The 19763-nt window shown below is 43.3% G+C and overlaps 1 protein-coding gene across 2 annotated transcripts in view; it reads right to left on the bottom strand.

The window, feature by feature from the left end:
- Nucleotides 1-19763, bottom strand: part of LOC149286402 (clustered mitochondria protein homolog) — an 82415-nt gene that overhangs the window by 16775 nt on the left and 45877 nt on the right. For both annotated transcript variants that reach the window (XM_089494035.1, XM_089494034.1), the window contains exons 6-15: nucleotides 19080-19234; nucleotides 17899-18024; nucleotides 16309-16456; nucleotides 15531-15623; nucleotides 12898-13592; nucleotides 9147-9403; nucleotides 6764-6868; nucleotides 4258-4358; nucleotides 2895-3047; nucleotides 1990-2052 (exon numbers count right to left, since the gene is read on the bottom strand). In XM_089494035.1, the coding sequence (XP_089350161.1) occupies nucleotides 1990-2052; nucleotides 2895-3047; nucleotides 4258-4358; nucleotides 6764-6868; nucleotides 9147-9403; nucleotides 12898-13592; nucleotides 15531-15623; nucleotides 16309-16456; nucleotides 17899-18024; nucleotides 19080-19234 (1896 nt within the window). The remainder of the gene's footprint in view (nucleotides 1-1989; nucleotides 2053-2894; nucleotides 3048-4257; nucleotides 4359-6763; nucleotides 6869-9146; nucleotides 9404-12897; nucleotides 13593-15530; nucleotides 15624-16308; nucleotides 16457-17898; nucleotides 18025-19079; nucleotides 19235-19763) is intronic.

Below are 19763 nucleotides of genomic sequence, written 5' to 3'. Positions count from 1 at the left end.
TCAATATTTGGCAGATGTTGACCACATAATTACACTGGAGGACCAAGGGATGCCTAGAGAGGTGTCCTCTCAGGTAGAAAGATAGTGGTCCTGTGCCCCAGTGAATGTGGAGGGACCACTGTACATAAGCATATATTCCAAAATCCATACTTTTATAAGGCCTGTTCTTGTAATACTTTAATACCTGTATTACTTTTACATACTTTTATAAGGCTAATGGACCTTTATAAACCGAACGGGCACCAAACTCAGTCTTTCCAAATGTGGAAAATGTGTGCAAATGAGCACAAAACACAAGTTGAATCTCCCTTATCGGAAATACTTGGGACCAGGGGTGTTTCGGATTTCAGAATCTTTTGGATTTTGAATTCCTATATTCAGTTCGAAGACAGGACCCAAGTCTAAACACAAACTTAATTTATGTTTCCTATACACCTTATGCACATAGCCTGAAGGTAACTGTATGAAATGTTTTAAATAATTTTGTGCATGAAACAAAGTTTGTGTAGACTGAACCATCAGAAAACATGGGAGTCACTGTCTCATCCACACATTAAAAAGCTTTTGGTTTTTGCAATATTTCAGAATTCCAGATAAAGGAGACTTGACCTCTACTCCTTACAATTATAACAACATGATGACCAGTGATATTTCCCAAATGTTAAATGCACACAGGAACCAAATAGCAATAGCAATAGCATTTACGTTTCTATACTACTTATCAGTGAATTCAGCACTCTCTAACCCAGTGGTCCCCAAACTGTGCTCTTTAAGGGATTTTGGACTTCAGATCCCAGAATCCCAGACTACTGGCCAATATGGCTGAGGCTTCTGGGAGCTGAAGTCCAAAATCTCCTGAAGGGCATAGTTTGAGGACCACTACTCTTAAGCAGTTTACAATTTGCTCTATTAAGAGCAAAAGGGAACGTGCAAATGTTGGAAACATTACTTTTTGAACTAGTATTTCCAGAATAACCCAACCAGCATAGTCACTGGGCTTCTGACATCTAATCTAGTAATAGGATTCCATAAACTAATGTCCTCTAGTTGTGTTGGACTACAACCCCACATCCTCACCCAAATGGATTGTTGTTTGGGGCTGATGGGAGTTGAAGTTCAATTGCTCTCTCCTCCTGCAGTTTCCAAGCAACTGCATTGGATGGTAGGCTGCTGTTGAGCATGGAGGCTATCTTTATTCTTCAACAGTTCATGGATTTGCCCTCTTGAAACACCATCCAAACCAGCAGCTCTTTCATCTTTGAAACAAACCGTGACAGCAAAATTCTATAAAAACTGCCAGAATTTCCAAAGACTTGTCCATCTTTGTTTTCCCACTTTATTTCTGTTCTTCACAGTTGTGAAGAAATGCTAATGCAAAAACAAGGGGGTGTTTCATTACGAACACACCCTTCAGCCGCTCCAGGTTGTGTGTCAGAGGCTGAAACCCTTGTAAAATTCTGCACACACACAACTGCAGTGAGTGGCCAAGAAGCAACTGTCTGGCATGCAAAACACTTGGAAGCGTCGTTTCAGAAACAAACCAACTGCTAAGTGCAATGTCTGGGATGGAGGCAGGGCTAATGCAAGAGGAAAGTGGAGCCTGTCCAAAACAGACCTCCTTCTCAGGGATGCAGGAATAACCGACCTTTGTTCAACATTGCAGCAGACTGCACAACCACATAAAGTCCTCTTGCATTAGCTTTTCACTCTATTTCGAGCTGAAACACCAGAGCATGAGCAAACAGCCTTTGGAAAAATAAATGCACACACACGCAAGTCGCCACTGTCAAGTGGGGACTCATTTTGCCTCCGCACATAGACCTGCACCTATTTTGGTCCTTAATGAGATTGTACTTCTAGTTGCTAGGCAACTGTCGTAAAAGCACTAATGAGGAAATGGCTTCCCTTGATGCCGGTTGCAGGGGAGAGAGATGCTAAGGAAAGGGCAGACAAGGGAAGGCAGTCGGGGTTAGATAATCCGATTTGTACCTGAAGATATATCTTGAAGATGTGTTTGGCCGATCGGGTGATCAGGTCCATGATTCCGATTTTCTGTACAAAGAAACACAAAGAAGTAGAGAACCAGTTAAGACTGACACACAATGACAATGTTGACAAAGAGATGTGATGATGGATGTGCCACACATCTTGGACCCAGTTTCTGTGATCCCTTGGTACTGCCAAAATCATGGAAAAAGAGCATCTCTAGGTTCTGGAAAATCTTCATCACATTCTCACCTAGTTTTATGGAGAAAACACTGGTATCACCTAAGAGAGACCACACCGCCACTAAATCATGGGTTTGTCCTTTGCTGTGGACCAGCATTCTCTGACAGAGAAGGCCAAATAGCTCAGAAAACTACAAATCTCATGAGCATTGGATTTTAAAATGTTGTCAAACTGCAATAATTCTGTACTGCAGATGTAGCCCAAGATTTTATATAAAGCCAAGTCATACTGTGAAGTCGAAGGCTTTCATGGCCGGCATCCATCGCTTTTTGTGGGTTTTACTCTGAAGATGCCAGCCACAGATGATCACATCAGGGAAAAACTCTTCTAGAACACAGCCACATAGACCGAAAAAACCACAAAAAACTATGGATGCTGGAAGTGAAAGCCTTTGACTCCACATAGTACTGACTGCTTCCAAATCTTAAATACAGCATTTACTAAAAGATTTAAAATTAAAATAGCAATCAAAGACAAGGGCATGAGGGAACACCCTTAACTTCCTGGGATATTTGAAATATTTGGACCATTTAAGACAAGCCTTTGATCTCAAGCAGACATGGAAAGAGTGTGTTTGCTTTTAGGTGAAAGGCGATTTGTTATGTTAGATGCAGCCATGGGAAATGATCCTCAAGGAAGCAGAAGCAGAAGGTGGTGAGGCTTACGTAGATGTGATCCAGCTGAGTCTGGGCTGGGGTTTTGGTGATAAAGTCAATCACTTTGCCCAGGTAGCGCATGTTAATACCCCGCTGGTGCATGGCTTCTGCCAAGGTGGCGCCATCCATTGGCAGCATGGTGTGGTCCAGGCAATCTTTGACCTGCAAAGGAAAAACAAGCACTGAGGGAGAGAAGGACCACATTTCTTTGCCTTTGTTGGAATCTTTTCAATTTTTTTTCTGTGGGTGGATGGCATTCAATTAGGTCTGAGCTGGTGAAGTAGTATCAGCTATTTATCTACATGTTGCATTGTATCTACACTTGCCTCACCATTCTTGCGTTCAATGGGGCGCGCCCCCGTGGCGCACACCCACAGGAACGTGCCCCATTCAAGCTTATGGGGCTTGAATATCGCAAATCTCTGTTTTCGGGGTGTGTGTGTGTGTGTCCCGGAACGGATCCCTGCAAAAACAGAGGACCGACTATATTTTATTTCAGTTACAAGTGAGACATGCCACCAAAAAACAAAACCCTGTGCTCCACTTACAATTTATTCTGGTCAGCCTTGTCCTTTATGAAGACAGTCCCTGCCAGCCACCTGTGTGTGTATACTTTGGCAAACTTGAGGTTTCCCCAAGCCAGATGATACCTTTCCTCCTGTGTTTGGATGTTGCCATTTTAGGCACTCAAGGATCAGCACTTAAAAGAAATTAAGTAGCCTCGCAGATCTGAATACCCAAAGTGGAATTCTTGCCATTTTGTAGATTATTTTGGGTGGAGAGGGGAAGAAGGAATTTCTACATGTCTCTGGGGCTAATACTGTTTGCATTGACTGTTGGGGCTAATATTTGGCCCTGTCTTTGCTCAACCATACATTAAAAAACCTTCCAAAAGTAGAAAGTACAAAAAAGGCCAATATCATATTGAGCCTGAAACACCCTTTCCAGGATCTTGCAAACTCAAGTTTGACCCATTGTTGAACCTTGGCAAACAATGATGGGACGTACAGCATATTTTAAGGATTTCGTTTTTAAAAACTACATCCTCTGTGTTTGGTCCTATGTTATTATTCCACTGATGGTTTTTGCTGCAGTTTCAAGGGGTGCGTTTTTAAGGCTATCAAACTGCCATTGCTTTTCTAACAGTTCTTACTTCTTGTGGACATAGGGCACCTTTACCCTCTGCAAAAGACTTGAATTCTCATTGGGGTGAGAAAATATCCAGATTAAATCTCTCAGTTGAGGTTTTGCTTGTTGAATCTTTCTCAATGAGGTTTAAAGCATAAAGTAAACCAGGCCAAAGCCCCCAATCTCGTCTCCTGCTGGCCTAGGATTTCTCCCTCCCAATCTCCACTCTACTATCTCTGCTTACCAAGCCTGGAATTTGATAGGAAACTAGGAATGCAGCTGCATCCTTCAGTAACCGCTTCTGATCTTGAATCTGCTCTTTGCTGGAATCTGGAAAACGGACACCTATGTGGCGAAAAACAACGATCAGGCAACTGGGAGAAGAGAAGGAAAGCACCTGTTGATGGCTGAGGTCCTGAGTTTTTATTTGCCACTGGAGGAGGAGAATAGGAGGGAAACAGTCTCTGCCAATTCCCCTTTCAGAACACTAAAAATCTGTTCAAAAGGTTAGGATGACTCTGAAACAGTGCGGATGTGTTGCAGTAGGGAAACAAGGGAACTGGCAAAAACTGCCACCTCCCTTTCATTGTTACTAGGATCTTGTTTTGGGTTTCAGTTCACAATAGAAGGAACATATTTTACTACACCAGGCAGATGCAGACAGGATCCAAGACTATGCCAGTAACCGTGACAGATGCCACTTTCCCCATTCTCTAAATCACACCATCTGCTGCAAGAGGCTGAAAACATAATAGCACCAGGTCATTTGTTTAGGATTGAAACTTGTTTGGTACTCAAAACCTGTTTCAATGTGTATTTAAGTGAAGGAAGGACGCTAGGAACTTGCCTCTTAGTAGGTGAGACTACTGGCCCCTATCCCAATATTGCAGATGTTCTATAGCAGGGGTAGGCAAATAGGACAACATTTTCAAATGTAGGACACATTTTTTAAAAAATCGAGGACATGCCAAAAAATTGGATGATTTTTAAAAAATGTTAATATAAATGCATGTTTCTTAGGCATAATCAAAATGGAGGACATTTGGGCATTATTCCTAGACAGATGGCAGAAATGTACTTTCCTTTCTGGCCACCCCCTCCCCCCATTCCAAATAGCACATTTGGGCATTTGACATGGCTTTACTTAAGATGGCCTCTTGCATATCTCAGAGGCTTATTCCATAACTAAACCTCTTGGGTTTAACACTTAGCATGTTTTAACATGGCTATGCATATTGAACATGTCAAGGTGGTTTCACTGTTCTTGCACCAAGTGTACTTCTCAGAAGTGTGTACTTGGTCAAGGGACTTTGGTTTTTCTTCACTGCGCATGAGTTTGTAAAAATCACAGCAATTTACATTGACCATGCCTCAGAGGCTTTCTGATATCAATATCACCATTAAAGAACCAAAAACACACAGAAAAGGCACTTTGGAAAGTCACACTCTCTTGGCTTCTGAAACAGTGCGTCCATGCCTCTCAAGCTGACTCATATCATCATCATCATCATCATCATCATCATCATCATCATCACCACCACCACCACCACCACACTATCACTGTCAAAGCAAGGGAGACTTGTTAGCATTAAAAGCACCCAAAACACACTTTGGAAGGTGACACTCTCTCGGCTTAAGAAACAGTGCCTGCATGCCTCTCAAGTTGACTCATATCATCATCATCATCATCATCATCATCATCATCATCATCATCATCATCATCACCACACTATCACTGTCAAACCAAGGGAGACTTGTTAGCATTAAAAGCACCCAAAACACACTTTGGAAGGTGACACTCTCTCGGCTTAAGAAACAGTGCCTGCATGCCTCTCAAGTTGACTCATATCATCATCATCATCATCATCATCATCATCATCATCATCATCACCACACTATCACTGTCAAACCAAGGGAGACTTGTTAGCATTAAAAGCACCCAAAACACACTTTGGAAGGTGACACTCTCTCGGCTTAAGAAACAGTGCCTGCATGCCTCTCAAGTTGACTCATATCATCATCATCATCATCATCATCATCATCATCATCAACACACTATCACTGTCAAACCAAGGGAGACTTGTTAGCATTAAAAGCACCCAAAATAAAAATTTTAAAAACCTTGAGGCCTCTGGCCACTCACCACCTCCTCCTTCCTCCTCCTCCTTCTGCTCCTCTTCCTCCTGCTCCCCCCTCCTCCTCTTCTTTCTTCTCCTCCTCCCCCTCCTCCTCCATGCACCGCGCAGCCTGGGGCGGGGCGGAGGAGGCAGAGGAGAAGGAGGTGGGCGGCGCTGGGAGGCAGGGAGGGCAGCGCAGGCCCATGCAGGGAGGTAGGGAGGGCGATGCGGGGCTTCCCCCTTTGCCTCCTCTGCCCCAGGCCATGCGGCCCTCCTCTTCCTCCTCCACGCGGTGGAGGAGGAGGAGGGCAGCGCGGTCGCACGGCCCAGGTGGTGGAGGAGGCAGTGGCGGTGGCGGGACCGGGCTGGGGCCGGTCCTGCTGCCTCCGCGGGCTGCATCCGGCCCACGGGCCAGGCGTTGCCGACCCCTGTTCTACAGGGTCTCAGACAGGGATATTTTTAACTGAAGATGCCAGGAAGGGAACTTGGGATCTTCTATGTGCAAAGCAAGTGTTCTACTGCTAAGCTACCCATTTTTTTGTGGAGCTCAAGAGATGTTATTTTTTGGACTACAACTCCTAGAAACTCCCCAGCCAGGACAGCCACACAGCTGTACCAGCAACACTTACTTACCTGGTGAGAAGATATCTGGGTTAAACCGGATATCGAAAGATGTGTTGCTGATGGAGCCAACAGCTTTGCATGCATTCTGGATCACTTCTCGGCTTTTGGGATCCACTGGACATGGAAAAGAGAGGCAGAGATTATTGCAAAGGCTTTTCATTGTGAGGGGGTTTGACTGAAGACACAGAAAGCTGCCGGTATTGCTACTGCATCTATAGGGTTTTTGGTGTGGCTAAATTTAGGGAGTACCAGATATTCTGGCTACACAACCTCAAAAAAGGATACCGTCAGATAAGGGTGGGACCCTTGTGGCTCTCTAGATGTTGCTGGACTGCCAGTCCCATCAGTCTAACTCACCATAACCTCTGGTGAGGCACAATGGGAGCTGCGGCTCAACAACATTTGGAGGATCACAAGGGGCTCATCTATGTGGTAAGAGCTGGGAAAAGTGTGGCTTAAAAAAAGGAGAGGAAAGAATTATTGCTATAAGGAAAGAGTAAAGCAGTCCTTCTCAATGTCCTGCCTTCCAGATGTGTTAGCCCCAACATGGTTGCTGAGAACATGGTTCATAGCACATACCCACCTGGAGGTCACCAGGTTGGGGATGGCTAGACTGAAGTGTTTGGGAATACACTTCAGTCCAGTTTTTGGGATAAGAACAGGATATAGTAGTAGTAGTAGTAGTAATAATAATAATAATAATGTGGGCTGATGAGACAAGGGATTTAGAATGTTAAGGTTTGGTGTGGACCAAGAAATAGGAAAAGGGTCACCCAAAGGAACTAATACGAGATAGAGGACAAAATTATTGATTTGCAAACATATGATATCCATCGCACTGATTAGCTTTGAACAGACTTACCATATATACTGGACTATAAGTCAACCTCATGTATAAGTCGAGGCCAGGTTTCGGGGCTAAAATGATGGATTTTGATATGACCCATGTATAAGTCAAGGGTAAAATTTAGGCACATGTGACAAAGGATCTTTAGGATGAAGCAAAGGAATATGTTGCCAAAGAGCTTAACAAAATCCCAGCAGGTATAACTGTCTGTGTTCCCAGTAAAAGCTGGATGTATGGGAGAGCAGACAGGGGTCAGTCCTTCTAGGGCAGATTACAGTTTTGCCTTTCACCAAGGGATGGTTCCTTTTTATAAGAGTTGAAATACAGTACTTACTCTAATCTGGAGATAAGTAGACTTAGATTTTTTGGGTCAATTTTTGACTAAAATTTCTAGATTTACACAAGTATATACAGTAGATGTCTTTACAAGGGATTGAGACAAAGCCATGGAAGAGAAAGTGGAGGTCTATTAGTGCTATTACCTGTAACGGTCACCTCCTACTACAATTAATGACAGACATTTACCTATCTGGACCATGAGAACGTCTCTGGAGGCTTGCATTTTATTGATTTCTACTGATTTCACTAGCAGAGAACATAGTTATTGGCTGGTATATAAATGTGGGCGACACTTCTGTTGGGGCATCGCACCTTTGTAAGTGGCTTACATCTGTGGGAATTAAAACTATACAAATTGTGCAACTCCAACATCCATTAAGAGCACTGCTGTTAGTTTACTATGTAGCAGAGCTGGCAAAGTGCCCAATGCATGTTAGTACACAATGGACAATGGGAATCATGCACATCGGTCCCCATGCACACTGCATGAGTTCTGATGTGCAGCACATCTTTCCTGATGAAGATCAGGCACCAATGCGCATCAGGCACACTTGCTGATCTTCCAATATGCATCTTTGCAATTCAGTAACCTGGCATCTTAGCACCTCTGCTACTTAGCTATGTATGTGCAAAATTACATTATGTAAAAGGTCATACAAAACATAAAATAAAGTCAAATAGTATGCACAATGGCTAAATGGAACCTCAGGCGTTATCCAGCCCCGAGTTTCAAATGCTGCTGGTCATGGGACTGCTGTCTTCCGTGGTATTCGGCTATGAAAAGCAGGAAATGGGTAGATGGGTCTTTTGGTTGGCTGACTTTTCATGCATTCTTTTCAATAAAGATGTTTTTGCCAAGCGTGCAAGAAGTGGGAAACTTTGAGGAAGGCCATCTCAGGGAAGTAGATGGCCTGAGACATACATGCAGCGCCACACGCGGTAGTGCCCCCCATTGTAATCAATGGGGCTCCAATACTGGTGATTTCCCCAATTCGTGGGAGGTTGGGGTCCAGAACAGATCCCCTGTGAATCGGAAGGGACGACTGTACTAAGTGGGATTTCCCCCCTAAAAGTAATAAACAACAACAACAAAGAACAACCCAGTATATGATGGTTTTAACACATAACAAGCCACAGCAATAGATTGTTTCTTAAATATGTTGATAAGCAGTAAATTACCAGCTCATAGGGGATTGTGACAGATACCTGCTCCATCATCTGACGCTATCGTCTCAGTGAGCTCTTTCACCTGATCCAGTCCCGCCACACCATCCTCTCCCTTGCCATCCATTTTGCCCTCCAGTCTTTCATCTTCCAGTGGGGACTTTTCACCATCTTCCACCCCATTCTCTGGAAACGAGGCGGTGGGGCTGCCGCCATTTTCCAGAGTGGTGACATTCTCCTGCTTGCTGGCCTTCTGCTGCATTAGCTGCAGGGCTGCCAACTTCATGAACATGAGGTACCTGTTGGAAAGCAAGAGAAAAACATAAAATATTGAGGAGCTAGCCCACCACACTATGGGTTTGCAACATGGCTCAGCTTCCCAGGGCTGTACTTGCAAGCAACCTCTTCTGAAGGAACATGACAAACCAAGGCGCATTGCCAGGTCTGCTGCACAATGTATTTATTTAACATGAATACATGTTGCCCATCTTCCGGTTAGCTCAAGCACCAGTCTTTCCAAGACCATCACCCATCCAGACAATGACCATAACCAAGCCTGTCCAGCTTTAGCACTTGATACAGGATTATGGTCCATCTAGCTTAGGGCTAACTTCTTTAACAGACACTGATGTCCTCACTAACTTCAGCAATAAGACTTGTCTTCACTAGCCAAAATACTTTGCCCATGGAGTATTCTGCTCCTTACCTGTGCTTTCTTAGAATCATAGAACATAGAGTTGGAAAAGAATGCAAGGCCCCATTCTGCCATGCAGGAACTCTCAATCAAAGCATCCCTGACAGATGGCCATCCTGCCTCTGTTAAAAGACTTCCAAGGAAGGAGACTCCACTGCACTCCAAGGGAGTTTGTTCCACTATTGAACAGCTCTTACTGTCAGGAAGTTCCTCCTAATGTTGAGCTGGAATCTTTTCCTGCAGTTTGCATCCATTGCTCTGGGTCCTAGTCACTGGAGCAGCAGAAAATAAGCTTGCACCTTCCTTAATATGACACTACTTCAATTATTTAAACAGGGCTGTCATATCACCTCTTAGCCTTCTCTTCGCCAGGTTAAACATCTCCAGCTCCCTAAGGTGTTCCTCATAGGGTTTCATGGTTTCCAGACCCTTCTTCATAGTGACAATGGTGGCTGTCTTCCCATGCTATCCCTTGTCCGTTGTTTGGTGCCACCGCTGAAGTCACAAGATACCCAGCCATGGAGCCCTGGTGGCGCAGTGGTTAAATGCCTGTACTGCAGCCATTCACTCAAGACCACAAGGTTGCGAGTTCAAGACCAGCAAAAGGGCCCAAGCTCGACTCAGGCTTGCATCCTTCCGAGGAGGGAGCTAAAATGAGTACCCAGACTGTTGGGGGCTAATTAGCTTACTTGCTAATTAGCTTACTTGCTGTTCACCACTATGATCTTTGGAATAGCGGTATATACATAAAACATATAAATAATAATAATAATAATAATAATAATAATAATAATAGATGCTGGGCATCTCATTCTGGCCTCATAATGACTTGCACCTACAGTGGTGGCACTAGCTGGGTTGCAGGGGCAGCGTCTGAAGGAAAATGTCCATCATTGTTGTAGAGAGAGCCAAAAAACCCGCAGTAAAAGGTGATGTTTCAGAATTCAGGTTAAAGGCAGGAAAGCATGAGTCGGGTGTGAAGTCTCCTTCCTTAGAGGTCTTTAAACAGGCTGGATGGCCATCTGACGGGGATGCTTTGAATTAGATTTCCTGCATGGCAGGGGGTTGGACTGGATGGCCCTGGTGGTCTCTTCCAACTCTATGATTCTAAGATAGTCCATGCCCAGTTCAGCATTTTTGGCCCTGTGTCATGCAAACAGGATGCGGAGAGCCCAGGGGGAATTAAAAGTAAAAAATCCATGTAGACAAGCCCTAGGTTTTAAAATTCATGCCATTGAAGTTTCTTTTACTGGGAGGCTTGAAGCTATGAAATGTCTGTTTGCAAAGCCGGCATATGACCATCAGCCCAAGACCTGTGGCCAAAGATACTTCACTACAAACCATCAGAAAGATTCATGGAAGGCTAGTAATATGTTTGATCAGTGCTGCTAAAATGTTACAGAGGTGATACCTAAGTAGCATCCATTATTGAGTTCTCTCAGAATTCTTAATTGGGGATGATAGAACAATTAGTGGATAGGGGAAGAATCAAGAAAACAATTATCTGTCTTGGTGGATTGGCCATTTGTGTATGTATGTGAAGCAGCAAGGGGATTACATTCATTGTTCTTACATCTAAATTTGACCTCCACTGACTTTTGATTCTTCCCTTAATTCCTAATTTTTATACCATGATTCTGGAAAACTCAAAAGGTTCTCATCACTTAGCAATCATTTCTGTAACCCTTCAATACACATAATAAAAGGTATTACTCATCTCTGATTTTTGTTTTTACTTATGGGTTGCATGACAACTCTAGTTTTTATGGACCAGAGATAACGAAATGTCTTTCATCTTCAATATAAATTACATAACCGAGAGTCTGATAAATACATTTAGATAGGATTCAAAAAGAAGTTCCTGTTTTCCTAGTATTGATATGTTGGAGGTCTTCAAATTTAAACTGTAACATCAATAATGGATTTGTTTTATGGTATTGATTACCATGGTGATTTGGATTACATGGTAGTAAAGGTTTTTATTTAGTAATTGTGGATGCTTTAAACAGATTTCAATATTTGCTGGTTGCTAAAATGTTGATTACAAATATTTCAGTTGCACCTATAAAAATATCTTTATTGTTCATGCCACCTGCATTGACTTAATTTCCAAGCAGTGCTTGGACAAAACAAAGTATAAGTGATGCAGTGGCATCTGTAACAAAATTGGATTTGGAGACTTTAAATGTGTTGGTAACAAGAGCATAGTGAGGTTACCTTTAAATCAAAAGAAATAGGGACAAAGTTTATTGATGCAATGCGTAACATTTCCGGTTATTGTTCAAAGTTATTTTTAAAGAGCATTTTAGAGGTACTTTGTCATGAATATTTGTAAGTTTCATGCCACTCTTACCAATCTTCATGGGTTTTTAGTCAACAGGCATTAATACCTCAACAAAGCTGCTTTTTCTAACCCTGTAATGAGTAGTGGCAAACAGTTGTTATGCACACACTGCAATGAACAGTAGGCACTAATTACTTTTACAATGTCACTTTCCAAGCCATTTGGAAATGCACCACATTGAATAATTGTGTAAATAACCATCACTTCATGGCAGTCCACTGGTGGAGCTGGTATTATTAGTCTACTAGGGGGAACCTCCTCCCAAGATGAACCCAAACCTCCTGCACCAGAAGGCAGAGAAGGTAATGCTTTAGCCAGCCATGGAAGTAAGGCTTGGGGGGAACTTGGGAGGTGAAGAGTCCTCCAGATTCCAGGTGAGAGGGAACAACATCAGCTGGTAAGTTTTGATTGGAGTAACACAAGTACAGTCTATAAGTCATGGGAAGTCCATGTTCCAGCTTTACTACAGAGTGGATGCTCTCTGTCCAGCTCTGGGCATCCCATTTCAAGAAGACAACCAAAATGGGAGGAATCTTACAACATTTTACAGAAAAAAAACACTGTAGGGAAGTGTCCAGGGAAGAAGCGTTGAGATGGCAAGGGGTTTGCACAAAAGCTGGTATCACAAGCTAATTTATTTGATTAAATGCACTCAAATAAACAGAATGCCCCAGCTATGTAAACATGGTGAAGTGGCATCAGCTTGGGAGGAATGGGGAGACAGAAAACAGAGAAGGGGCACTCCTGGGGCTCACCTGTGCTCCACAAAGGCATCAACCAACTCCTGCCTTAGACAACAAAGCTTGTGCCGGTGCTGTTTGGGAAACCCCATTTTCTGACATTCTTCTGGCATTTCCTCCCCTTCCACAGGCAAAAAGTTTAAGTCGGGGGGAAAGGTGCGGAGCAAGTCCAGGATGTAGTGGCGGCCGTCATTGCCAATGATCCCCTTACACTCCACAGATGAGCACAACTCCACCTCCTCATTCTTATCATTGAGCACCGTGTGTTTCTGGATCTTGAGGGGCCTGCTGGTCTTCTCCAGCAGCTCCAAATATTTGGGATGGGAGACGATGGTCTTGCCAAAGTCTATCGAACCATAGATGACACTCTGCTCCTGCTCCCGCTCCAAGATGCCCGGTATGATGGACTGGGCAGTCACCCGGTACCCTCGGTAGTCAACCACCACGGTGCCCAAGGTGTACAGCCCTTCTACATCCACTGCATTATATGTCCGGACCCCATTGAGGTCATTGGTAGGTGCCACATAGGCCGCCACGTCTCCACCAAAGTCCTTGTAATGGTCACGGACATCAAATCCCAGGCTGAAGAAGATGTTGTTCCAGATGAACATCTGCATTTTGGTCTCCTCGCTGGGGTTGATGGCCATCACGTTGCCATCAATGACCGCCATGGCCCCTCTCGTGGCAGCTGCAGTGAAGTCACTATGAACCTGGGAAGCAAAAAGGCACAGTCAAACAAACAAGCCTTCCACCCATATGCCTTCCAGATGTGTGAGACTATAACTCCCATTGCCCACTTAAATCACAACCTGCTGGCAGAAGCTTATAGGAACTGCAACTGAACACCAGCTGGATAGGACAAAGTTGGGTTGAGACGCAGGATGGATTGCAAGGAGTGGTTATACTCACCAACTCGGAAGCATGTAACTCAGTGGTAAAGAGCATTCCTTTGTATTCTGGAGGTCACCAGTACCTCCAGTAAATACAAGAGCTAGAACATATTTTCAGCTCAAGGGCTGGATTCAACTTCAGAGAGGTTCTTAAGGGCCACAGGCCAGTGATGAGTGGAACGAAAGGCAAAAGATACTATCACATTTTAATGTAAAGCCCTTATTTTCAGTAACTAAGCTGTAGGAGAGGCATTTCAAAGGTTCAGAATAAGAAAAAAAATGTCAAAGCTGGGAAAACTCCAAACAATGATGTCATGGAGAAAGGAGTATGCTTTTAGGATTTCAGGTTTCACATTGGATTGAGGGCCAACTTCTTGATGGTAAGAGCTGTTTGCCAGTGGAACACGCTGCCTTAGGGAGTGGTGGAATCTCCTTCTTTGTGGTTTTTTAAATAGAGGCTGGATGGTCATTTGTTGGGAGTGGTTTGAATGTGTCCTCCTGCATGGCAGGGGGTTGGACTTGATGGCCCTTGAGGGCTTCTTCCAACTCTATGATTCTCCACCCATGAGTTAAAAGTCCCCATCTGAGACCCTGGAGAGCAACTGTCAATCAACATAGACAACCCTAACTCAGAGGGAATAATGCCAGAATCAACACGGTGCTTTTATACACGCAAATATACCTGCAATGGAGAACCAGCACCCTTAGCCTACTTTCATGTGATGTGAAGGGGTGTATGCGTGTGCAATCTTGCAGGCTCCACTGACCATCACTGACACCAGGTGCCTTCCACGTGTGTAAAACTACAACCATCCATTAAGAAGCCAAGCCCTCCCTCCAGTCCATCTCCCCTGATCCAGGCCTCGGAGGTAGAGAAGAACTGCTGCCCTCATCCCCTTCCCCACCACCACTCCCTTCTCTTTTTGTGTCATTTCTTTTCAGATTGTAAGCCTGAGGGTGGGGAACCATCCAATTAAAAAGATTGTATGTACAGCGCTGTGTAAATTTACAGCGCTTTATAAATAAAAGTTAATAATAATAGTAGTAAGTCCCATTGCCCACATACACCACAACCTGTGGGCCAAAGGTTCTAAGAATTAACTGCTGCCCCTCACATAAAAGGATCCGTAGCCTTAAGCAACACCAACAGTGGAAACAAGTGTGGGACTCTGTTCTTGGATCACTGAAACACTTCAAGCTACTACTTATGCCCCCAATCTCTATTCCTCGCCAGAGTGTCCAGAAAAGAAACATGTTATCTGACTGTTTTAACCAGAGACGCTAGGGATTAAATCTGAACCATTCTATATGCTCATGATGCACTGAACTGCTCAGTTCTGGTCCCTCTTTTAACACCAGCTACAGGGAATAAGGAAGTGGAAGTGAGTTCAGATAGGCATTTAAGGGCTACAGCTTCTCAGGACTAAATCTTCTCAGGACTTTTTGGATGCCTAGCAGCTAAGCAAGGGAGAAGGCAAAATAGGGTGTTTGTGTTGCTCACATTCCCCAGTGAAAAAGCTCTCACAGATGGAAGAAAGGTGATTTAAATCAAAGCGAACACAAACATATATTTTATTTATCTATCAAATGCATAAAAATAAAGCACCACCATCAGGCCATTGGATACCCCACCTAATCTTCCCTTCTGAATTTCTAAGCTGCTAGTAGAAAGCAAACACCATGCCTACATTGTTCTTTCTAACCATAAGGATCACAACTCTGTTGCCCTCACCACCAGCCCCGTCATTTTGAATTTACCTTGAAAATAGCCCGTTCCCTCAACAGCCTCTCTGGTAGGTTTTTCCGTGGCAGTTCTCTGGTTGTTTGCAATTCTTCATTCCAATCTCTGGTCTGAAGTGGTTGAAAAGGAGATGACAGCGGAACACACACACACACACACACACACACAAAACAGGCATCAAAATGTTAATTTGTAAGAGAGATATAAAATTTGCAAGGATATATTCCATCATCTAGATCAAACAGAAGGTTAGATTCCGGCCAGCAATAAGGAATAATAACAGTATTGAAGCAATAACTTACATATGCTACCTACTGGCTTTTCCCCCCCTGCCTTCTGCGCATAGGCCATGGCTTCTTTACAAGCAATGGTCCCTTACTACATCAACTTGGAAAATTGTTACTTAATCCCTTACTAACCAGGACATGAAAGTGGGATTTTATTTTATATCTAGCTATGAGGTACATATTAAACCACAGACTCCCAATTCAGACACAGCATGGCTTAAACAAGCATCATCTCAGCACTACATCTGGGCAGAGAAAGCTGCAGAGTACCCAGGGAACACATCAACTCAAGATGGCAACATCTGAACAAGTCCTCCCACCATTAAGCTATGATTAATCACCGTTTATTGCCCAAGACAGTTTTGTCTAAAGTAGTAGGTTCACATCTTTCTTTACCCACTGATTGTAAGAAGGAACAACTCTTATAACCACAATGGATAGACCCTCCATGTGCAAGCCTACTGCAGTATTCAAAATAATTGAGCCCCACAGCCCAAACTTTTGTTACCTGTCCTGGGATGTGCTCTTCATAGCCAAGCCTTGAGGTATAAGCATCTTCCGCTCTCACACAGTCCATGGCATGCTCAGCCAGAGGTGCTGTCCAGGTGTACACTTGGAAAGGAGTGGATATCCGCTCCAGTGGATGCCTCTGAACACTGGTTTAGAGTCAAATGATATGAAGTTTAGAATTCAACCCTCTTTGACGCATCAGCAGAATTCATGCAGAATCAACAGACAGATGACATCTGAATTGATAAGGGTCTTACAGGCTATGTTTTAGTGATATGTGGAACCAAAAGCAAAACAATGGGATGAAAGATACCAGTATATTTTAATTTAAAGCTCTTACTTTCAGTAACTAAGTCGCAGTAGAGGCATTTTAATTTTGCAAGGTTTAAATCTCTTCTTAAACTCCACTATGGCCTGTTACAGACTGCCAAAATAAAGCTGCTTCGGGTCTCTTTGGAGATATGCTGTTTAAATGATTCATGGGTCCTAAGAGTCCGGAGGTCGCGCCAAAGCCACACTCCATTCCTAAGCACTGGAGTGCAGCCTTGGTGCAGCTTCTGGATTCTTAGGGTGCATGCATCATTTAAACAGCATACCTCCAAAGAGACCCGAAGCAGCTTTATTTTGGCAGTCTGTAACAGGCCAATGATTTTCTAAGCTTCTTTAGATTTGCTTTCAGAAAATAATTTGTCTTTGCCCCAGTTTTTATTTTTTTAACTATTTTATTTGTATTTCTAATTTTTCCCCTGAGAGCCCTATTTGATAGATGAGGCACAAAAGCCCTGACATTACTTTTTCTTGGGAAAAATAGACTTTGTCACCTGTGTAGTATGCGGCAATGCAAATACCAATGCTACTGGTTCAAGCAACAAGAAGGCAAAGGCCCACAATTCTTTTAGGGAATGGCTGTAGAACCCCCACTTTGGAAGCAAAGAATCCCTGGTTCGATATCCATCATCTCCAAGTAGGGTTAGAAAAGATTCTCCTCTGAAACTTTGGAGAGATGCTGCCACTTAGTTCAGTCAATATTGGAGTTAAAAAAACAACAATATTCTGATTTTCTAAAAGTTTTTTCTGATTTCCAGCAAATATCCAGCATATTAGGCAGAGGAAGGTATTTCCAACTGCTTTGCACATGACCCTCTTATGTGGGGATGGGGAACATTATATACAGGGAGGTGGTGATTCTGGCCCTTCTGAGGTCCCCCAGATAGTCAATTACCCTTACACCATCATTTTTGGTTTGCAGTCAGATCTTCTTAGCCATGGATTTTTTATCCACAGATTCAAGCATCCATGGCTTGAAAATATTTTAAAAATACAGAAATTCCAAGAAGTAAACCTTGATTTTATATAAGGGACAGCATTATAACCATAATTTTATATAAGGAACACTCAGCCAAGCGGAGATTTTATCAGTATGACTTTCTGGGCTGACTTAGAGCATCCACAGATTTTGGTATTTCTGTTTTTAAAGGAAGTTAAAAGCTCTTGAAGGAAGGGATACAAATATAAAGGTCTATCCTTCCAAAAGAAACCTAGGAATCTAGTAAAGAAAAGGAAGTTGAGGGAGGGAGTAGAAGGCTACCGTTTCTTCTGCAGTGAGGCAAAGTTCCTTTTGAAGGTGGGGCTGATCTGGTTCAGAAGCTCTACCAAGGAATGGCTGAGGAAGCTGGGATTGGCTGGCTTGGGGTTGAAGTTGTAGGCTGTGGACCTGTGAAAAGGAAGGGATTGAAAACATACTAGTGCGAAAGGAGAAAATAGACTACAATCCTGCTGGGCCCTGGAGATGACAGGAATATTCTTAAAGCACTCCAGGACACCAGAAGCAACAGTCTACACACACATGGGAAGAGGAAGGATCAACAACAACCATAAATTTGGCCAAATTTGTGGACCTCAGGCAGAATCCATTCTCTCCATAGTGTTGAAGCTAGTGGTGCCTAGTGGCTTCTACATCATTGGGGTAGTGAATCTGCTCCAGCTATTCCAAGTTCTGGACATCTTTTGGGGATAAAGTCTAGCACCTTGGATAATTCCTTTAAATGCAGACTAAAAGCTGGTGCAGATTCACTATTCCATTGATACGGAATCTACTAGACAAGGCTAGAAAAGGCTTGTCCAGGCCCTGTACAGCAAATGTGGGGGAGCAGAGATGCTCAAAGATTAAAGTGGGACCAACAACAATACACTGCAATGTAGATTCTTGCTGTTTGAAACTCCACTCACTCCACTCTATTTCTGCGACCCTTTCCCCTGGTTTCCCCTCCCTGTTCCTTCTCCTCCTCCATTCCATCCATTCATCCATCCATCATCCCATAGCCATTAATCACACCCAGTCTTCATTTGGATATTCTGAGAATTTACTCACAAAGGGTTCTATTTTCTGTATAGTTGCAACTTTAGTGGCCTTAGTAACAAATTATTGTTCATCAATGATCTTCATTTAAACCACATGGCTGCTGCACTTTTGTTTTTGAGCAAGCACCTTGCCTATACAAGATCAAAAGAAAACTGTCCACCAAAACTAGCCAGGTCTAGATAAGATTAAGGCCCTTGCTGAAATATGATGATAAGGAAAGGTGGTCTTCTAGAGTAGTTGTGGCTTAGTATGAAAGCTTTTATAGCGCATGCCCATCAAGCAATAAAAACATACTTGTGTGAACACCAGTGGGGACTTTGCTGTAAAGCAAGTTCCAAGTTGCAGTAAATGAAACTCTTTCCACTTGGAAAGGGTGCTGCAAAACAGACCCATTTCTAGTTACTTACTGATTGAGGTAAAAGCCTCGAGTGGATGCCGTGATGCTCACATGGCGATCTTCCATCGTGATGACGTAGAGGTACATGAGGTCGCCGTGCATCTTCCGGTTTCCAGGTGGGGGATTCCAGCCACTCATAGTCAGTACTTTTAGGCACTGGAGAGGCTGGTGGGGCAGGGGAAAAGCAGAAAGGGGAACAAAATACACTTTCTATTAGGAACAAGCTTTAAATAAAACAAAGCATGCTCATCACTCACATCACAACCATCTGTAGCTTTAGGGTTAGTCACAATGGATGAGACCGATTACAATAACTCTGGAATAAAATAAATAAAAGAGAGCATTTAATCTGTTTAATTCCCCGGAATACCCTCATGGAACGAGGAGATGGGGCAGGCCTACATGAATGTCTCTCCAAAAAACCCTCAACCGAGAAGAGCAACATCTTGACAAAATGTGGCTTGTGACTAATATTATCATAATTTATTTTTCCCTCCTGTGATTTTTAACATTTTTGTCTGATAAAGAAGCCCATGGAGCTTCAAAAACTTGCGATACATATATTGGTTGGCTAATAAAGGTATCACTGTTTTGTGGATTTTGGATGTAATTGTACCTTGCCACATGGCCAACACAGCTACCCCTAGATATGTTTACTGCTACTATTGTAATTATTAATTAGTGGTTAATAATA

The sequence above is a fragment of the Sceloporus occidentalis genome, unplaced genomic scaffold (assembly GCF_023333645.1).
Source record: "Sceloporus occidentalis isolate IW3139 unplaced genomic scaffold, rSceOcc1.0.p SCAF_69, whole genome shotgun sequence".
Taxonomy (NCBI): domain Eukaryota; kingdom Metazoa; phylum Chordata; class Lepidosauria; order Squamata; family Phrynosomatidae; genus Sceloporus; species Sceloporus occidentalis.
The sequence above is the reverse complement of the archived record's forward strand: the minus strand, read 5'-3'. Positions and strand labels throughout refer to the sequence as shown.